General features: G+C 41.9%; 1 protein-coding gene across 6 annotated transcripts; it reads left to right on the top strand.

Annotated features, from left to right (window-relative positions):
* Window positions 1-9066: 9066 nt before the first annotated feature.
* Window positions 9067-16531, top strand: LOC147883740 (pentatricopeptide repeat-containing protein CRR2, chloroplastic-like). Of its 6 annotated transcripts, none has more exons than XM_087399181.1 (4): window positions 9067-10618; window positions 10781-11403; window positions 11528-11568; window positions 15955-16531. In XM_087399181.1, the coding sequence occupies exons 1-2, from the start codon at window positions 9529-9531 to the stop codon at window positions 11188-11190; spliced, it is 1500 nt and encodes a 499-aa protein (XP_087255307.1). In that variant the 5' UTR covers window positions 9067-9528; the 3' UTR covers window positions 11191-11403; window positions 11528-11568; window positions 15955-16531. The 6 variants fall into 6 exon arrangements, with proteins under 6 accessions (XP_087255307.1, XP_087255306.1, XP_087255305.1 ...); XM_087399180.1 differs by having other exon boundaries at window positions 9067-10911; window positions 10999-11403; XM_087399179.1 differs by having other exon boundaries at window positions 9067-10911; window positions 10990-11403.
* Window positions 16532-16745: the final 214 nt, after the last annotated feature.

Genomic DNA, 16745 nt, shown 5'->3' with positions numbered 1-16745 from the left:
TTCTAACTTATGCGATCATTCATGCATCTGACCGCATCCAAGTGAGGCAGTGTTTCCCCTTCTGCTTAAAGGTTGACAGGGACCTGAACTCCTGTGCATTGACATTGATGGAGAAAACTCTTCTAACAACTGCTCTTGAGCCCCGACGAGTTGGGAAGCATGGAAGCATCATCCTCCACTCTGGCTGGAAAAAAGTATTTTCATGTAGTCCTGCCAAGCTTATGTAAAGACCAAGCAAGTTGCTGCTGTGCAATGCCTCCTGTTGACCTTGTGGTGAAGGTCCAGCAGAGCGCTCCACAAGTCCTCAGTGGAACCAACTGAACGCCTGTCTTTTCGTGGAGGTCGTTGCCTCCCCTATGAAGATGAAAGTAGATACCCTACTTTGGTCCTGGTGGACATACTACCGAGGTTGAGGAGTTAGTCTTTGTTGACTTATCCTCATTGCTCTGATGCAAGTACACAAAATTGTCCACAATGTGCTCGATTGAGCTTTTTGCTTATCTCGCATTATCTGATACTTAATAAATTTACCCTACGTCTTCCCCATGGAGTGGCCTAAAGAAACTGAAGGAATAGATGGTATGTTGTGTGCCTGCCAGCTGACATTTGTTAAGGTGTCCTCCATTTGATGTATCTTGAAGAAGGCATATGGTACTACATCATGCAGGGCTAAACTGAGTCAACCCCATGTGTTTTCCTTTGGATGACATGTTCAATATAATAAACACTCACGCCATTTGCAGTAGGGTTCATCTCTACACCCCTTTCCCTTTAGGTGCAAATTTTAAATTACCATAGTTTGCAGGTCTAATCATGGCTATTTTTGTTTAACCACGCTTAATCAATCAAGTTTGGAAATTTCAAGGGTAGTGCTCTCATGACACTTTCGTAAAAAAGTGTCCCTCCCTCCAATTGTTTTGGGCCAGGTCTCCCTTTTTTTCAAAAGTGCCCATGCTGCCTTCTATTTTTAGCACTACCTCTCTCTCTCTCTCTCTCTCTCTCTCTCTCTCACACACACACACACACACACTTTTTTTTTTTTTGGTGAGAAGAAAGCTTTTATTTCTATAATAATTACATTCATAGCTGCTTCAAAAAACGAAGTAGCTACTACTAAAGAAAAAATCTCAGTATAGGTTGTATACACATCCTGATCAATCAAACGAGTCTGAAAACAATCGTAGAATGATTGTTGCAGAGATCGTTTGAAAAAAAGAAAGGGTGAAAATAGTGGATCACCAAAGACTCTATGATTTCTATCCATCCATAAAGTCCATAGGGTCCAATATCGCACCCATATAAAAAATAAATCAAAACCCTGTCTCTGGGGATGAAAACCAAACAACCAGAAAAATCTGCCAAAAGTAACAGTAGGAAATCGCTGTCGAAGCCTCTGTCTCACACACACACACACACACGCGCGCGCGCGCGTGCAAGTACTCGCTCACTCAGGCCCCGTCCCCCAATCAACTCATCAGGATCATCATCCTCTATCGACATATTCCAACGCTCAATAAGAGTTTTTTTATTTAAAAAAAAGGCGTACTCACAAGTACTTGAACTTTCTTGTTCTTTTGGTTCTATTTTCTCTTGGGTTGTGTTGAAGGAGCCACCCTTGACTTAATGATAATAAAGACAACGCTCCTTGCTGCAATTACCCCACAGTTTTTATCAATTAATTGTGATGCTACCTCAAAAGTCTCATCTATTATAATATTTTCCTCCCTCACCTTTACAATGTTTGTTATTATTTGAAAAGGTATGTTAGAATAGGCAAAGTTATAGTCTTTCAAAGAGAAATGGAAGCACTTAAATATGAAAAATATATTATTGATAAGTTGGATAGGATGGACTAAATAGAGGATCGAATTTAGAGGTCAATTAAAAGTGGCGAGGGAAATGAATCAAAAGAATGGGAACTAACATAAGCTTAATTTCTTGCTCATGGAATGTGATGTAGATGTGTAAAGCTTGTGGATGCATGAACCTAATGGACGGGACTCTAGGATGGATGAATAAGAGTGAACATATTGAGGAGGTTCACACGTAGAAAGGTTTTAGGTCCTCACTCAATTCCTCTCATGTACTCACATAGAAAAATGATGTCATCGTAGAAGGCTTCATGGGTGAAAATCCATGGGTCATAAATGGACCTTTTGTGCATACTATAGTATGTTGCTACAATTCATTCCCATAGCACTTAATCTCTATCTTTCAAACGACTTTTCAAATTGCCATAATAACAACTTTAATCATTCGACCTACTATTACAACTTCAATAGCTATGAAGTCCATAGGATGCATTGAATCTTTTGCATTGTTTGCAAGATTTGATTCCACTTGAGCCACAAATGTATTGATCTCTTTTGGCTTATCTAGAGCTTGGTTAAGGTATTAAGCCATTATCTAGGGTGGAAACATGCATTTTTTGTTTCTTTTTTATTTTCTTGATCATAATCTGATCATTGTACCAATTATGTTTAACCTTTTCCTGTCAAAGCCAAGGTCCACAAAAAAGCTTTAAAATTTCTTCCATCTGTAACATGATGAAATTGTCGAATGGATGATTGATCCATAAAGATATAAAAGACAATACACTTAGCAAAGTAGCAAAACTCTTCACCATTCTGACAAATACAAATGGGACAAAATGTGTGTCAACACCTCCAAGAACAAAGCTCATGGAACTAGATAGGAGGCATGCTAGGCGAGGCTAGATATAAACCATAATGAAATGGAAATGGAAAGCAAAAGGAAATGAAATGCTAGAAAGAAATGAACAACCAAAGAAAAGTACTTACATAACCAAAGAGGCTTGAGGCTTGATTGATTTGACAAGTGAAAATACAATGCCTTTATAGGATAGGCACACACACACTTAGTACCAAATGCACATGGGATAACTCCCAATATGACATGTGGCACTCCTAGGCACCTAGTACTATCAAACTCACACTAGAACTCACTAGAACATACCAAAACTGGCTCAACTTGACTCCATTTCCTAACAACCCCCCATAGAGGAAAGGTGAGTGACTACTAGAATGGAACCAAGAACATGACAATGACGATCATCGAATTGTGCAATGACGGTCTATAACTAGACATGGCTCCCATGCTAGCTCAAAGGCAAGTGAGCATGGCTCAGAGGCTAGTGAGCATGGTATAGACTTAGAGGCTCAACTAGCATGGCTCATAGGCTCATCATGCATGGATGTATGACCAACTCAGAGGTCTAGGAGACCAATACACCAACATCCTAGTGCTCACATGCCAGGCCTGATAAATTAACATGCTTAAAAAATAAATGGATCATCATCTCCATCATCCTCTGGAGGGAGAGGGAGAGCAGTGAGAGCATGAACTTGTGTTGGAGGGTCATCATCTTCATCGTCACTAGTGGTGGCTGCAACCCAACTGGCATGGTCCTTAGTTTGTTGTTTGGCAAGTTTTTGGTAGCATCTATCCTCCATATGACCCAGCTTGTTACAAAAGGTGCACTTGAGAGGCTTGAATGGCTTTGTCTTTCCACCTGTTCAGGAGGCCTGGGTTTCCATTTGCTAGTGGAGGCAAGAGCCTCTGTGGAAATAGAGAATGAGAGTAGTATCTAAAGAAGAGATCGGAGATTCTTTATTTCGGTGATCTTTTTCGAGAAGAAGAGTCACCATATCATCAAAGGTAGTTGTGGTAAGCCTAAGTATTTCAATAGTGTGCTCAAAACAATTGACTCCTTCCATACTCTTCATGAAGACATCCATTTTGTCCTCATTGTCCGGGGAACACTTCAGGCTGGAAAGTTGTTGAACAAGAGAGTGCATTTTTGCTAAATGTGCACTCAAGGTATCATTATCCTCCATTTTCAATTTATAAAATTGCAACTTTAAGAAAACCTTGGAGTTTGTGATTTTGTTACCAAAAAGATTCTCGAGACACACCCATATTACCTTGGCTGTTGATTTGAAGTTGATATGATGAATCAAAGTATCATCGAGGCAAAATCCGATAATAGCAATAGATTTTGAGTTGTGTTGCTTCCATGTCTTGAGTTGTTGAGGATCCGTTGTGGGAGCGTCATCCTCAATAACATCCCATACATTTTCTTACATGAGGAGCAGTTGCACCTTAGTTTGCCATGTAGGGAATCCTTCCCCCTTGAACTTCTCCACGAGCAATGAGGTTGAAGAGAGAGAACTCATTGTATACCTCGCGAAATGGCAACTTCAATCTTTAGTTATACGAGGCATGTATTGAGCTGTTTCAGCACTTTAGGAGCTAGAAAAGGGATGAAATCTAAAATGTAATTAGTAGCATGCTGGAGCGGATTTTGAGGGCAGGAGCATTAGAAGTTGACGACATCAGATGGCGCACATTTCAAGGGCAAATGGGAGGGCAAAAATAGACTAAGAATGGCGAGAAGTAGCGAGCATAAATGCATGGAAAATGAGGCAAAATTAGAGGCAATAGCTGGTGAATATTTTGAGGGCATTAGGTGGTGCAAATGGCAAGGATTTCGAGGCTACTGGGTGAGGGTTGTAGCTAGCAGGAAGCGTGAGCAACTAAAGTAATTGGGCAACACCCACACATCAATGTTATTCAGCTCCAACAGCTCCATGGAGAGGCTAAGGTAAAGAGAAGCTCTCCAAGAAGAACGAGATGGGGAGAAAGGAGGGAATGGAAGGGAGTTCAATCATGGAGGAGAGGATGATTGTGGGCTTCCCTCATCCTCTAGATTGAGCATGGAGAAGGGAAAGATTGGAAAGGAAGCTTTGATACCACATGATGGAACTAGATAGGAGGCATGCTAGGCTAGGCTAGATAGCAACCATTATGAAATGGGAATGGAAAGCAAAGGGAAATGAAATGCTAGAAAGAAATGAACCACCAAAGAAAAGTACTAACATAACCAAAGAGGCTTGAGGATTGATTGATTTGACAAGTGAAAATACAATGCCTTTATAGGATAGGCACACACACTTAGTACCAAATGTACATGGGATAACTCCCAATATGACATGTGGTACTCCCAAACACCTAGTACTATAAAACTCACACTAGGACTCACTAGAACATACCAAAGCTGACTTAGCTTGACTCCATTTCCTAGCAAAATCTTGGCCAAAAAGAAAGTGTAGGACTAGTCACAACGTACAGAAAAAATTCTTTCAAAGTAGACCATGATGATGTATAGACCAATTCAAAACTTTGGCCCATGAGCCATCATAAAGTCATTGCTCAAAAAAGCAAAAGTCTCTTAAGTGACCAACTAACCAAGATCTCTAAACGATTTAGGGATATAATTAGATTGCAAATAATGCATCCATTGAGCTAAAATTTCAAGACTCGTGCAAGTGGAACATGAATAAAGGGGGACGAAATTTAAACAATTTTTCAAAAAATATACTAAAAAATAACAATGCCCTTATTAATAGAACCCACCATATATGATCTAGTACTAAGAAGAAAACGATGGCACACCAAAGCCCACACACTTGATCTTGCACCAAAAGTCAACTAACAAAGAATTAAGAAATACTCCAAGATTGAATTGCCAATTTAGAAAAATCTGATCAAGCGCTCAAGATACATGCCAACAAGGTATGGGATAGTCAAGATTAGTCCTGAAGAAGATAGTGTAATATTGAAGGAGATATTGGCCATAATTCTTGAGTTCTAGTCTGCATTGATTCGCAGTTGAATCAACTAAGTTTCAACCTCAAGATAGTGAGTGTTGCAAAAGCCACTACCTACTTTTTTGATAGAGTCACTACTTCAGAAGGCCACTATGTGTGCTAGCTCAAAAAGATGGTCAAGTATAGATCTTAAAGTCACCATACTTTTTTAATGCCCATGCAAATGACTTTTTTTGTAGCTTTCATAGCATACTAACAAATAATGGGGGCTCAATTAGATGATGGGTGAAAAAGGACTGAGGGCATAGTTGGAGAAATTTTTTTTCAAGGATGAGAATCACCAGTGTTCCTTCAATCTCTATAAAAGTTGATGTTTTCACAGTTTTCATACCTTTATGTGCACTTTTACATAAATGAGAGCTTCAAAGTGGAATAATGGGGCCTAACTAGTCCACGATTGTGCAAGGCCCTAAGCCATCTTAGAAGAAATTTTGTGTAAGTACCAATCACCCTTGTGTCCCTTTTCCCCTCTCGTCACCCTAAATATTATTCTTTTTGCAAATGTCACATCATATAGAGTATTTTTTTAGACATGATTGCCCTGCCATGGGCGAATAGAGTCTAATTAAACAATAGGTGTGCAATTCCCTTGTTCATGATCGGAGAATGGTTTGTTCAAGATGTTTGAAAGGTTTTTTCAAGGAAAAATCACCATGAGAGAGCATTTTCTCCTTTAGTCACTATGACAAAGGATCTTCTCATAATTTTCACAACATATTGGGGACTTTTGCATAATTGATTAGTTTAAAGTGCATGGATACTGCCTAGTTCCCCATACTAAGCAGTTTTCCTTCATTGACTTGTTTAGAGTATATTAATGGGGTCAATCTAGGCCACAAGGCTATAGGAAGATAAGATAAAGTTTTGAACAAGTGGAAACCACCATGGTAGTATAGTTTTTCTATTAATCCCTGTGAAAACGTCTCTTTTCTCAATTTTCACACCACTACAAGCACTATTTTATGAATTTTTGGTATATTATGGGTTAACGGGGAGCAATTGGGCCATGATTGCGCAAGGATTAGGTGATGGTGGGAGAAATATTTTTGCAAGTCCAAATAACCATGAGAATCAATTTCTCCTTTAACATAAAAAAACTTTGGTGGCCTTCACAATTTTCACACATACATGTTTTCATAGATGAGTGGTCTATAAGGAGCGAATAGAGTCTTGTTGGGACAAGGAGATAATGGAATGCAAAATTTCAATGGGGGTCCATTTTTGCCTTTAATGTATATAAATATGATTGTTTTTCCAAGTTTCATCCATATTAACCATTTAGTGAAAAACTACTAATTTAGAGTGGGATAACGTGGCCTATCGACCCCTATGTGTGCAAGGACCTACATCATGCTAGGAGAATCTTATGTAAGGCCTATTCACCATAAGAGTGCATCCTTTCCTTTAAATATATACAACCTAGATCATGCCTGGAGAAACATTTATGTAAGGCCTATTCACCATAAGAGTCCATCTGTTCTTTTAAATACCATAAAAATTTCCCTTTTGGAGTTTTTGCAACATATCAAGCATTTTTTACAAATGATTAGTTTAGGGTGGATTATTGGGGTGTATTTAGAGCTTGGTTGTGAAAGGATCTAGCCATGATGGGACAAAATCCTTATGAAAACCCAATCACCATTTGCCTTATCCCCATTGAATTAGCTCTTTTGTAGTTTTCACGCATATTAAATGTTTTTCCACAAAATGATTGGTCAAAAGCGAGCCAATAGAGTCGACTTGGCCCATGTGCAAGGTCCCTAAATCATGGTAAGAGTAAGATTTATGCAAGTCTAGATCATCATGGGAGTCAATTTCCCCCTTGAATCACTATGAAAGTGGCTCTTTTTTAGAGTTTTACACAATATCAATGAATTTTATATAAATGATTGGTTTAGGTTGGATTGATGGGGCCCAATTGATGTATAAGGCCATAAAGAATAATTAAACCAAGGTTTTTGTAATAACAATCATTTGCAAGGATCCATTTTTTGCTTTAGCCACTTAAAAATCGCTCCTTTAAAAATCTTAACACCTCATGAGTATTTTTCCATATATAATATACAAAGTGAGCCCAACTAGCCTAACGGTGTGCAAGAACAGAGGTCATGGTGAGAGAAATGTCTATACAAGGCAAACTCACCATAAGTGACATTTGTCCCATTAATTGCTATAAAAATGGCTCTTTCGAAAATTTTAGACCATACTAAGCATTTTTCATAAATGATTAGTTTAGAAGGAGCCAATAGGACCTACTTGGACTAGGGGGATCCAAGGTCATCATAGAAATGTCTTTAGGACCCTAGGGTATGATAGGATCATGAGTCTATGCGAGGGCAAATCATCTTGATAGTGCATTGACCCCTTCAATCCCCATGTAGATGTATATTTTCACAAATTTCAGGCCATACCAAGCATTTTTTAATAAATGATTGGTTTAGAGTGGCTCATGGGGCCTCTTCAACCCATGGTTGTCCAAGTCGTTAGAATGTAAGGCTAATATGCAAGTCTATTTTCCCCTTTAAAACCGTATAAACATTTATACATATATATATCTAGATGAATCCAAGAACATGTCCAAACTCATCCTCTATAAACACAACATAGTGCAGTTTCAATTTTATGATAGTCACTCATAAGGTTAAAAACCATAAATTCCATCACGCATAGCAGGGACTAGCTACTATGACATCCCCACTGACATTATCAATGCCTAACAATGGGTGTAGACCATACTTTAAACTTATGCTCTCACACATACAAATCCTACACCCACGCATACTTGAGCATCCATTTATACAAAGTCTTCGTGTTGAGTTTCAGTCGGCACTCCGGAGGTGAAGGATAGACTCAACCATGACGAAGGAGGGACGAAGGCAAGCACTAAAGGAGAAGGATAATATAAAAGTAGTCCAAAATCTATTCATTCAAGCTACAACTGCTTGTGAAGACTAAACGATTTCATTTTAGTTTTCATACCATGCAAAGACTTTTTTTAATAAAAGATTAATGGAGTGAATCTAGGCCATGGATGTACAAGGTCATAGGGAATGATGATATAAAATTTTGTGCAAAGAAAAATCACCTTGGGAGTCCATTAACCACCATGAAGATGCCTCTTCTCGTAGTCTTCACACCATAGCGAGATTTTTTCCATAAATGACTGGTTTAGATTGGAGAATTTGCATCATTGCATTCATGGACAAAGAGAGCTAAAGTGGTGGATTAATGACCATGGAGACTAGTTACCATAGAGACCTAAACTAGTGCGTGAAGAAGAATCATCGGTTTGACTTTTGGAGTTGATGGCTTCACTGAAGTCATCTCTTTCATGGGTGTAAAAGCTATGCACTTTCAAGCATGGATGAGGAACACTAAATTTTGGCCCTTAACGTCCCACCGGTTCTCAATGTCAGTCTGTAAATATACTGTGTGTCATGTGAGCACTGTTTATGCAGATGATCTCTCTTCCAACTAAACCACGGGGGGCCGCATGGAGCAGACTCCGAGGCACGGCTCCCGAGAAAACCCACATGAGCGAAAATTTTCCTGTGAAAGGTTATGTCAAGGCAATGGAGGAAGTTCATCTTCATTTCGTAAGTTCAAGTGAAGGATAAGGGTGGCAACGCAGCCACCAAAATGCTCGGTGGGAGTCCAAGTATGTCGGAGTCCTGAATATAATTCCAATGGTGGCTTTAATGTCCGCGTTTCTGACAAACTGTGATCACATTAAGAAATAGGTGCAGCTGTTGGTAAGCATCCCCTAGCGTGCAATTTCTGTCAAGATTTTGTACGACAGAAGCATGGAGTAGGTCCTATTCCGTTGCTGGGGTGGAAGATGTCCACCGCAGCACCACTGTGGATTACGCAAATTGATTACTCGATCATGAACCCGATACCATCTTCGTTTACTAGAATCGCAAGGGTCTCTGGTAACGGTGAAACTCCTGATCCGAGCAAACTTCGCATTGTAAATTTGCACGGGGCGGTTCAGGTTGCGAACACTTTGCATCAAGGAGAGGCTCTTCCAACGAGGGACATCATTTACCACCTTCTGGAGGGATGTACAAAGAACAACGACCTTGTAGGTGGCAGGCTAGTGCATACTCTTATGATCAGAAGTGGACTTTCTTTGGTGGCCGTTTTAGGGGACCACCTCATCCGCCTCTTTGCCTCATGCGGCAGCTTGCTCGAAGCAAACATAGTATTTTGCAACATTGTGAAACCCAGCGTTCATTCGTGGCATGCAATTATCTTAGCCCATGCAACCATTGGAGAGCGTGAGAGAGCTCTTCAATTGTTTTACAGAATGCAAGATGAGGGCATACATCCAGGGAAATTCATTTTCTCATCCATTTTGAAATCTTGCGCCTCCATAGTCAACATAAAGCAGGGAAGGATGATACATGGTCAAATTATCAGGAGCGGGCTACTATCAGAAGTGGTGATCGGAACCACCCTTGTGGACATGTATGCCAAATGTGGGAGTTTGGAGGAGGCACGCAATGTCTTTGATGGATTGTCAAATCGAGACGTGGTAGCATGGAGTGCGATGATTGCAGGATATGCCCAGGATGGGCAGGGTATTCCTGCTCTTGAACTCTTCGGGAGGATGCAACATGAGGGCATCAGAGCAGACAAAGTCACTCTCTCGTGCATTCTCAAAGCTTGCGGCAGTGTTGGAGCCGCTGAGCAGGGCAGATTAACACATGGACTGATCCTACGAAGCGGTGTGGAATCAGACCTCATTATAGGGAACAGCCTTGTTGACATGTATGTCAGATGTGGAAGAGTGGAGGAGGCACGCAAAGTGTTCGATACATTAATGCTTCGAGACGTTGTGTCATGGGGTGCAATAATCACAGGATATGCACAACAAGGTGATCTCAGGCTGGCAGGGGTTTGTTTGAAGGATATGCATCTGCAAGGTTTGAAACCTGATGGTGCTTGTTATACTAGTATTCTCAACGCCTGTGGTCATGCTGGTAGAGTAGAGGAGGGACTCTGGTATTTCAAGTCTATGATTGCACATGGCATCAAACCTCGTATTGAGCAGTTTAATTGTGTGATTGATTTTCTTGGACGAGCAGGACGCTTGGTTGAGGCAGAAAAGCTCCTTCAGGCAATGCCAATCCTGCCCAATATCACTGGGTGGACATCCTTGCTCACTGCCTGCAGAACATATGGCAACACAGTGCTAGGAAGAGAATGCTTTGAGCAGGTAATTCGTCTGGATCCTGACATTGCTGGAGTGTATGCGCTCATGTCAAACATTTATGCCGATGCTCATATGTGGCAGGATGTTCAGGAAATTCAACTGTTAAAAAAATGTGCCAATGTTTGGAAGAAGCCTGGAATGGCATGGATCGAGATAAACAAAAAGCTGCATGAGTTCATTGTGGAAGAAAGAGTCCATTCAAAAGGTGATCAGACGTATTCTAAGCTGAGGAGATTAGTGAGCATAATAAGGACAGACGGACATATTCCACAACTAGATTAATGTGGCAATCAGTCGCTGATAATATCACAGAAGAGGTTTTGTGTACAAACTGGGAGATTGGTGAGGACTCTATAGTCTTGCTGTACCCTGAAGACATATGGCCTCTAGATGATCATCAAGGTGGAAAGAGAGTGTCATGATGTTCCCACCCTCTTGACTCAGGCTGCAGCTTATGCTTGGGTGTCAATGAGATTATGCAGATTGATTTTGAACGTAACTGTTCTCACCATACTTGTGGATCTTTCATTTTCTTGTTTATTTTACAGTTTGACAGTGTGCTGCTTTCATTCTCTCTTGAAGTTTGATAGCATCTGCTGACCATGTTTCCTTTTTGTAGGTTTGCTGTTAATTTTGGATATGTGCAGCTCTAACTGAGATGTATGTCATCTGAGCTGGATGTTATCAACCCTCTCCCTGTTCCTTCTTTCGGGTGCTACCTTTTGATGCTTTTGGTTGTCTAATGTTGCCTTTATCATTCTTATGGAATCTTTTTCCATTTTCTGGTGTCTTCTCTTTCATTTCCTATGTTGAACACATGATGATGAATATCTGTGTGAAAGCTTTTAGAGTATGAACTCAATAGGTACAGTATAAAGGCATAGTTGTATAATTGCTTGAAGAGTTTATATTTGATAGACAAGTTTTAAATGTTGGATGAGGGTTTAGGGTTTAGCATTACCCTGCCTTCAAAGGCGTTGACTGTTGGAAATGGAGGAACACTCTCTCTAACCTCGCAACCTATGCAGAATAGGAACAACTTCATCTCACTCTCAATGATGCAAACCACACTTGAACGATAGAGCATAAACAGCGTACGCAAGAGAGAGAGAACTGAGATCTTATTCCTCACCAAGGCTCAAGGTGAGCACAAAAGGACCAGCAAGGGATGAACTGAAAACTGAGAAGTCTCTTGTTCTGCTCCGCGCTGCCTTTTTTGGCTTCTGTGGCTGATGGAGAAGTAAGGAAGAAAGGGGCGTATTTATAGGGGCTTGCGCCCCTTTTGGGTATCCCGACTGCCTACTTGGCTACAGGGCTGGACCGTGACATGGGCCGATCAATGACTTCCGAAAATCCCTCTCAATGATGTCACTATGGGCCGATCCTCATGCGTCAAATGAGGTGTTCCATCTGCTCCCGTGGGAGAGCCTTCATAAATACGTCGGAAAGATTGTCGGTGGTCGGACATTAGTAATCACCGGCTCCATGATGTTGCCGATGATGAGCTCCCGTACGAAGGGGTAATGGACTTCAATGTGCTTCATCCGTGCATGAAACACGGGATTCTTTGGATGGCAATGCACTTCTGGTTGTTGCACATAACCACCACCGCCTCCTCCTAAGTCACATCCATATCCTGAAGGATCCACTTGAGCCACCACGTCTCACATGCTGTAGTGCAAGCAGCATGGTACTTTGCCTTTGTAGAAGAATGGGAAACCAAGGGTTGTTTCTTACTCAGCCAAGAGATGGCCCCTGATGCAAGCATAGGAAGGTAGAATATTGTGGGGGGGCATAAGGGTGTACGGTAGGGCTCAGACTAGACAGGCACATGAGGCGGAGGCTAAGGCTGAGGGTGACACTGAGGCTGATGCTGATGACAAGGCAGAGGCTGCTGCTGCTGATGATGATGATGATACTGAAGATGCTGATGCCGAAGCTATGGCTGATGCTGAGGCTGCCACAACTGCTGGGGTGGAGGCTGTAGACTTCTGCACAACAGCACTATCAGTTGCAGTGCGCTACGCGTCCGCTGATTGTTGATGTCGTCAACTATCTCGTGCTGTCCTTTAGTTGTTTAGGCTGCTGATTTTTGTGTCTCCTTTTTCTCTTTTCCATGCTGTCCCGTTCTCACTCTTTCTATGTTTGCCATTTTTCTGCACTTTTTGTGAGACTCACGGTGGGGAGAAGGGATGATGCCCTTCATACCCTTCACTTCTGCAATGTAGGGCAGCAATGCGGGGAGGAGCCTGGGCACTCTGGAGCGGGGAAGAGTGGAAGAAAGGGGCAGGGGTAGAGCGAAAGGAGGGGCAGGCTCCGAAATGGGGCAGAGTAGAGGGGAGGGGCGGGCTGGGGAGTGAAGGTAGAGCGGGGGAAGAGTGGAGGGGCTGAGCGGGGAGGGGCTGGGGTGCGAGGGGGCTAGCAAGGCAGAGCGGAGGGAGCTGAGCGAGGAGGGGCCGGTGCAGAGTGTAGGAGGAGGTGTTGAGCGAGGAGGTGCGAGGGGGCCGAGCAGAGGTGAGAGAGAGAGAAAGAAAGAAAGATGTATTGACGTCTTTGAGAGGCCTCGCTGAGACAAAGGGCTGAGGCAAAGGGGCCCTTGATGAGTGCCATAGTTGCATCCATATTATATATGTATGTATGTACGTACGTACGAAAGTAGATAGACAGAGAGACAGAGAGACAGAGAGAGACTTTGTGAGGCTTGCTCATGCCGGTGTATATCAACCCATTCACAATCTAGCTAACTATATCATAAGGGGGATCAAAAGGGCTGAGGGGATTGGGTGCTGAAGAATAGGGTGAAGGGCTGCCTATATAGGCTCCTGAGACAGCAAGGTCGGCAAGAAGAGGAGGTACGGGAGAGTCGGGTGTACGGCCATTGTCGGGAGTATTTAGAAACGGCATACGGAATAGAAAGTAGCACGTCAAATCACATTTATAAGGTACATATCCCGATTCCCCTCCCCCTAAAAAGTCGCGTACGGAAAAACCATTCCATCTCCAGCCCATTCAAGTCATTGTAGGGAAGAGCCAATGCACTTGTACATGTAAATATTGCCCTCATTCATGGGATGGAGGACCAACCCGTATAAGGGCACATTTTCTTGGGCTTGGGGGCTTGGGGGTTGAGAAGTGTACCCCTCCTCCGGAAAATACTAAGATACTTGTCGAAGATTGCAGGCAAAGGCAACTCTGAAAACGGCTGCAAAACAGCGTGATGAAGATGTGGCTGATTTGGGGGATGCCTCAGAAAGGGTTACTGCAAGTGGAAATGCATCTGCCAGTGCATATGAGCCAAAGCAAAAGAAACAGCCCAAGCCCCCAAGCCCAAGAAAATGTGCGTATAAGGGCACATTTTCTTGGGCTTGGGGGCTTGGGGGTTGAGAAGTGTACCGCTCCTCTTGAAAATACTAAGATACTTGTCAAAGATTGTAGGCAAAGGCAACTCTGAAAACGGCTGCAAAACAGCGTGATGAAGATGTGGCTGATTTGGGGGATGCCTCAGTGAGGGTTACTGCAAGTGGAAATGCATTTGCCAGTGCATATGAGTCAAAGCAAAAGAAACAGGAGATTTCAAAGGGAGCTTGGCCAAGGCATGGGAGTCACAGGCACGGAAGGATGAATGAAGAGAACTGGCTGCAGCAGGTCCTTATCAAGGTCTTCTCTACCTTCTGGACCTACCTGTGGTCTAGCCACTAGACTAGGAGCATTTCATACACCTTCTGGATATCACATCCTATTGGCTCTTGGTTTGGCATTTATGATATTGTCGATTAGGCTAGCTTAGGCTACCTGTGACATCCATATATAGAAGTGAGTTTTTAGTAGGGTGGCGTGTGTGATCAGAGTCTTTGATTCTCTGGAGCCAGCCTCGTTCAAGGTGCAACTTGAGATCAACACTTCTCCTAAAAACCGTGAGTTTGGTCTTGTATCCCTACTGATTGAATGCTATTCCTCTCTTGCTTTTCATTCCTTTATTCCCTCCAAAAGGGTCACCAATTACATTATGTGTAAAAGTAATACATGGAGCAGCTCACTGCTTGAAAGATGAGCTTTGTGCCATCTACTTCTCCAGGTTCTGATTGTCCTTGGGCAATGGAGAGGGTTGTTGCTCGATTATGGTGTGATTTGTGGATCACTTGAACTAACCCGCACTGTTTTAGCAGGGAAGCCACCCTCATCCTCAAATATCAAAGCTTAGTCACCCTCTAGAGCCAAGCAGTCATGCCTAACCAACGCTATGCTGAAGAGTTAGAGCAATGGACCATGATCTTGAGTGTTTTGGTCTTTTGTTTATCCTCTTTCTTGATTTTCTTGTTTCCTTGAATGAGATTGTGATGTGTAAAAATACTTTTATTATGTGTAGGTATAGCTAAGCCTTTGGGTTTCAACTCGTGTTGGTTGAGGGTTTTTTTGCATTGCTGGTTGAAACTCCAATTATTGAAATAGAATGATTTCCTACTTTTGTTTTACTAATTGATTTTGCTTTTGAAAACATCGTCAGCACATTTAATTCGAACCTTGAAAGACAGTGTGGTGTATAAGCTCACAGGTAGCAACGAACATCTTGCCATCGTTTTCCTCCAGCTCATGTATTCTAATTCCGTGGTGGCAGTTCTCGAACCATATCCATGGTCATACTTCAGCTGCAAGATGACCCTGAGAGAGCTTTGAGTTTGGAGGGCACTAACTGTAAAATCTCTCCCATACTTACCAACATGATTGATGCACACAGGAAAGCTTAGTTTTTAAAAAAACTTTATTTCAGTGTCCCTTCAAAATTGCATCAGCTAAGTACGAATATTATTGCCTCCATGTAGAGAGAACTTTTGAACGATTTGGCACTAATAAGTATCATTTTTGCTGTCGTCTCAAGGTCTATAATTTTTTTGGTACTAATAAGTATCGTTCACATTTGTGGTGTCATTTGTCATCTCAAGGTCTATATACTTTTTACTGTCAATGAGGTCTGAATTTAAGCAAAGTCTGTCTTGAGAGCATTTTCCATGCTGCCAAAGCTAATACTTGAGCATCATTGGCTTACAGGCAGAAAATTTCAGACATGAAGCCTTTTCAGAATTGTTGAAGCTGAGGGAAAAGACTTCACATAGGATGTGGAAAGCAAACGTGTCCATGTAGGAGTTGCAAATACACATGCAGAATGAAAAGTGGAGATGCATTCAAATTGCAATCGTCATGCTGGAGGATAGCAGCCAGTCATTCATCTCCTTGGCACAAGCAGGGAAGGATGCAAACTAGGCTCGATGTCAGATTGCAAATGGAAGGTAATAGTAGTAGCCGTTTATGTGCCTGCTTGCAACAGGCCATTGTACAAACTAGACTATATGACTACCCTGGGACTCTGGTTAATAGTCGATTCCACAATGCAAAGCAGCACTGTGGTTCATAAAACTTGGGGGACACAAAATATGACATTTCCAGCTCTTTTTCCCCTGTTGGGCACCATCATCAAAAGATTCAATCCCCTCTAGGTATGCAGATAATCTTTCAGAAGTCAACATTGTCGAATCTATGCTTTTAGTAGAAGATATTTATTATCAAGTATTCACAATGCATTGTATGTATGGAATACTAAATGTAAAAAATCAATGAAGTAGTTTGTGACGGAGGCCAGCCGACCCCAGTGATGATCGCACAATTGCATCTCACTCTCTGTGCATATTTTATTTAAAACTGATTGTGATGAAGAAAGAAAAGCATAATGTTAAAAAGGACACTAAGACAACTATTTAGTGCTTAGCCTCAATTTTGGAAACCTGGCTCTTTTCTTGCTTGTGTAGTGAGTACCTTGATTTTTTACCACCTTTGTAGACAGT

This window comes from Dipteris shenzhenensis, chromosome 27, assembly GCF_047967505.1.
Source record: "Dipteris shenzhenensis isolate YYH24624 ecotype China chromosome 27, Dip_SZ_1.0, whole genome shotgun sequence".
In the NCBI taxonomy this organism is placed as follows: domain Eukaryota; kingdom Viridiplantae; phylum Streptophyta; class Polypodiopsida; order Gleicheniales; family Dipteridaceae; genus Dipteris; species Dipteris shenzhenensis.
Note: the sequence above shows the minus strand (reverse complement) of the source record. Positions and strands in the feature narration are given on the sequence as shown.

Excerpts from the sequence above, each read along its gene's own strand:
- LOC147883740 (XM_087399177.1), top strand. The coding sequence starts at position 9,529 with ATGTCCACCGCAGCACCACTGTGGATTACGCAAATTGATTACTCGATC.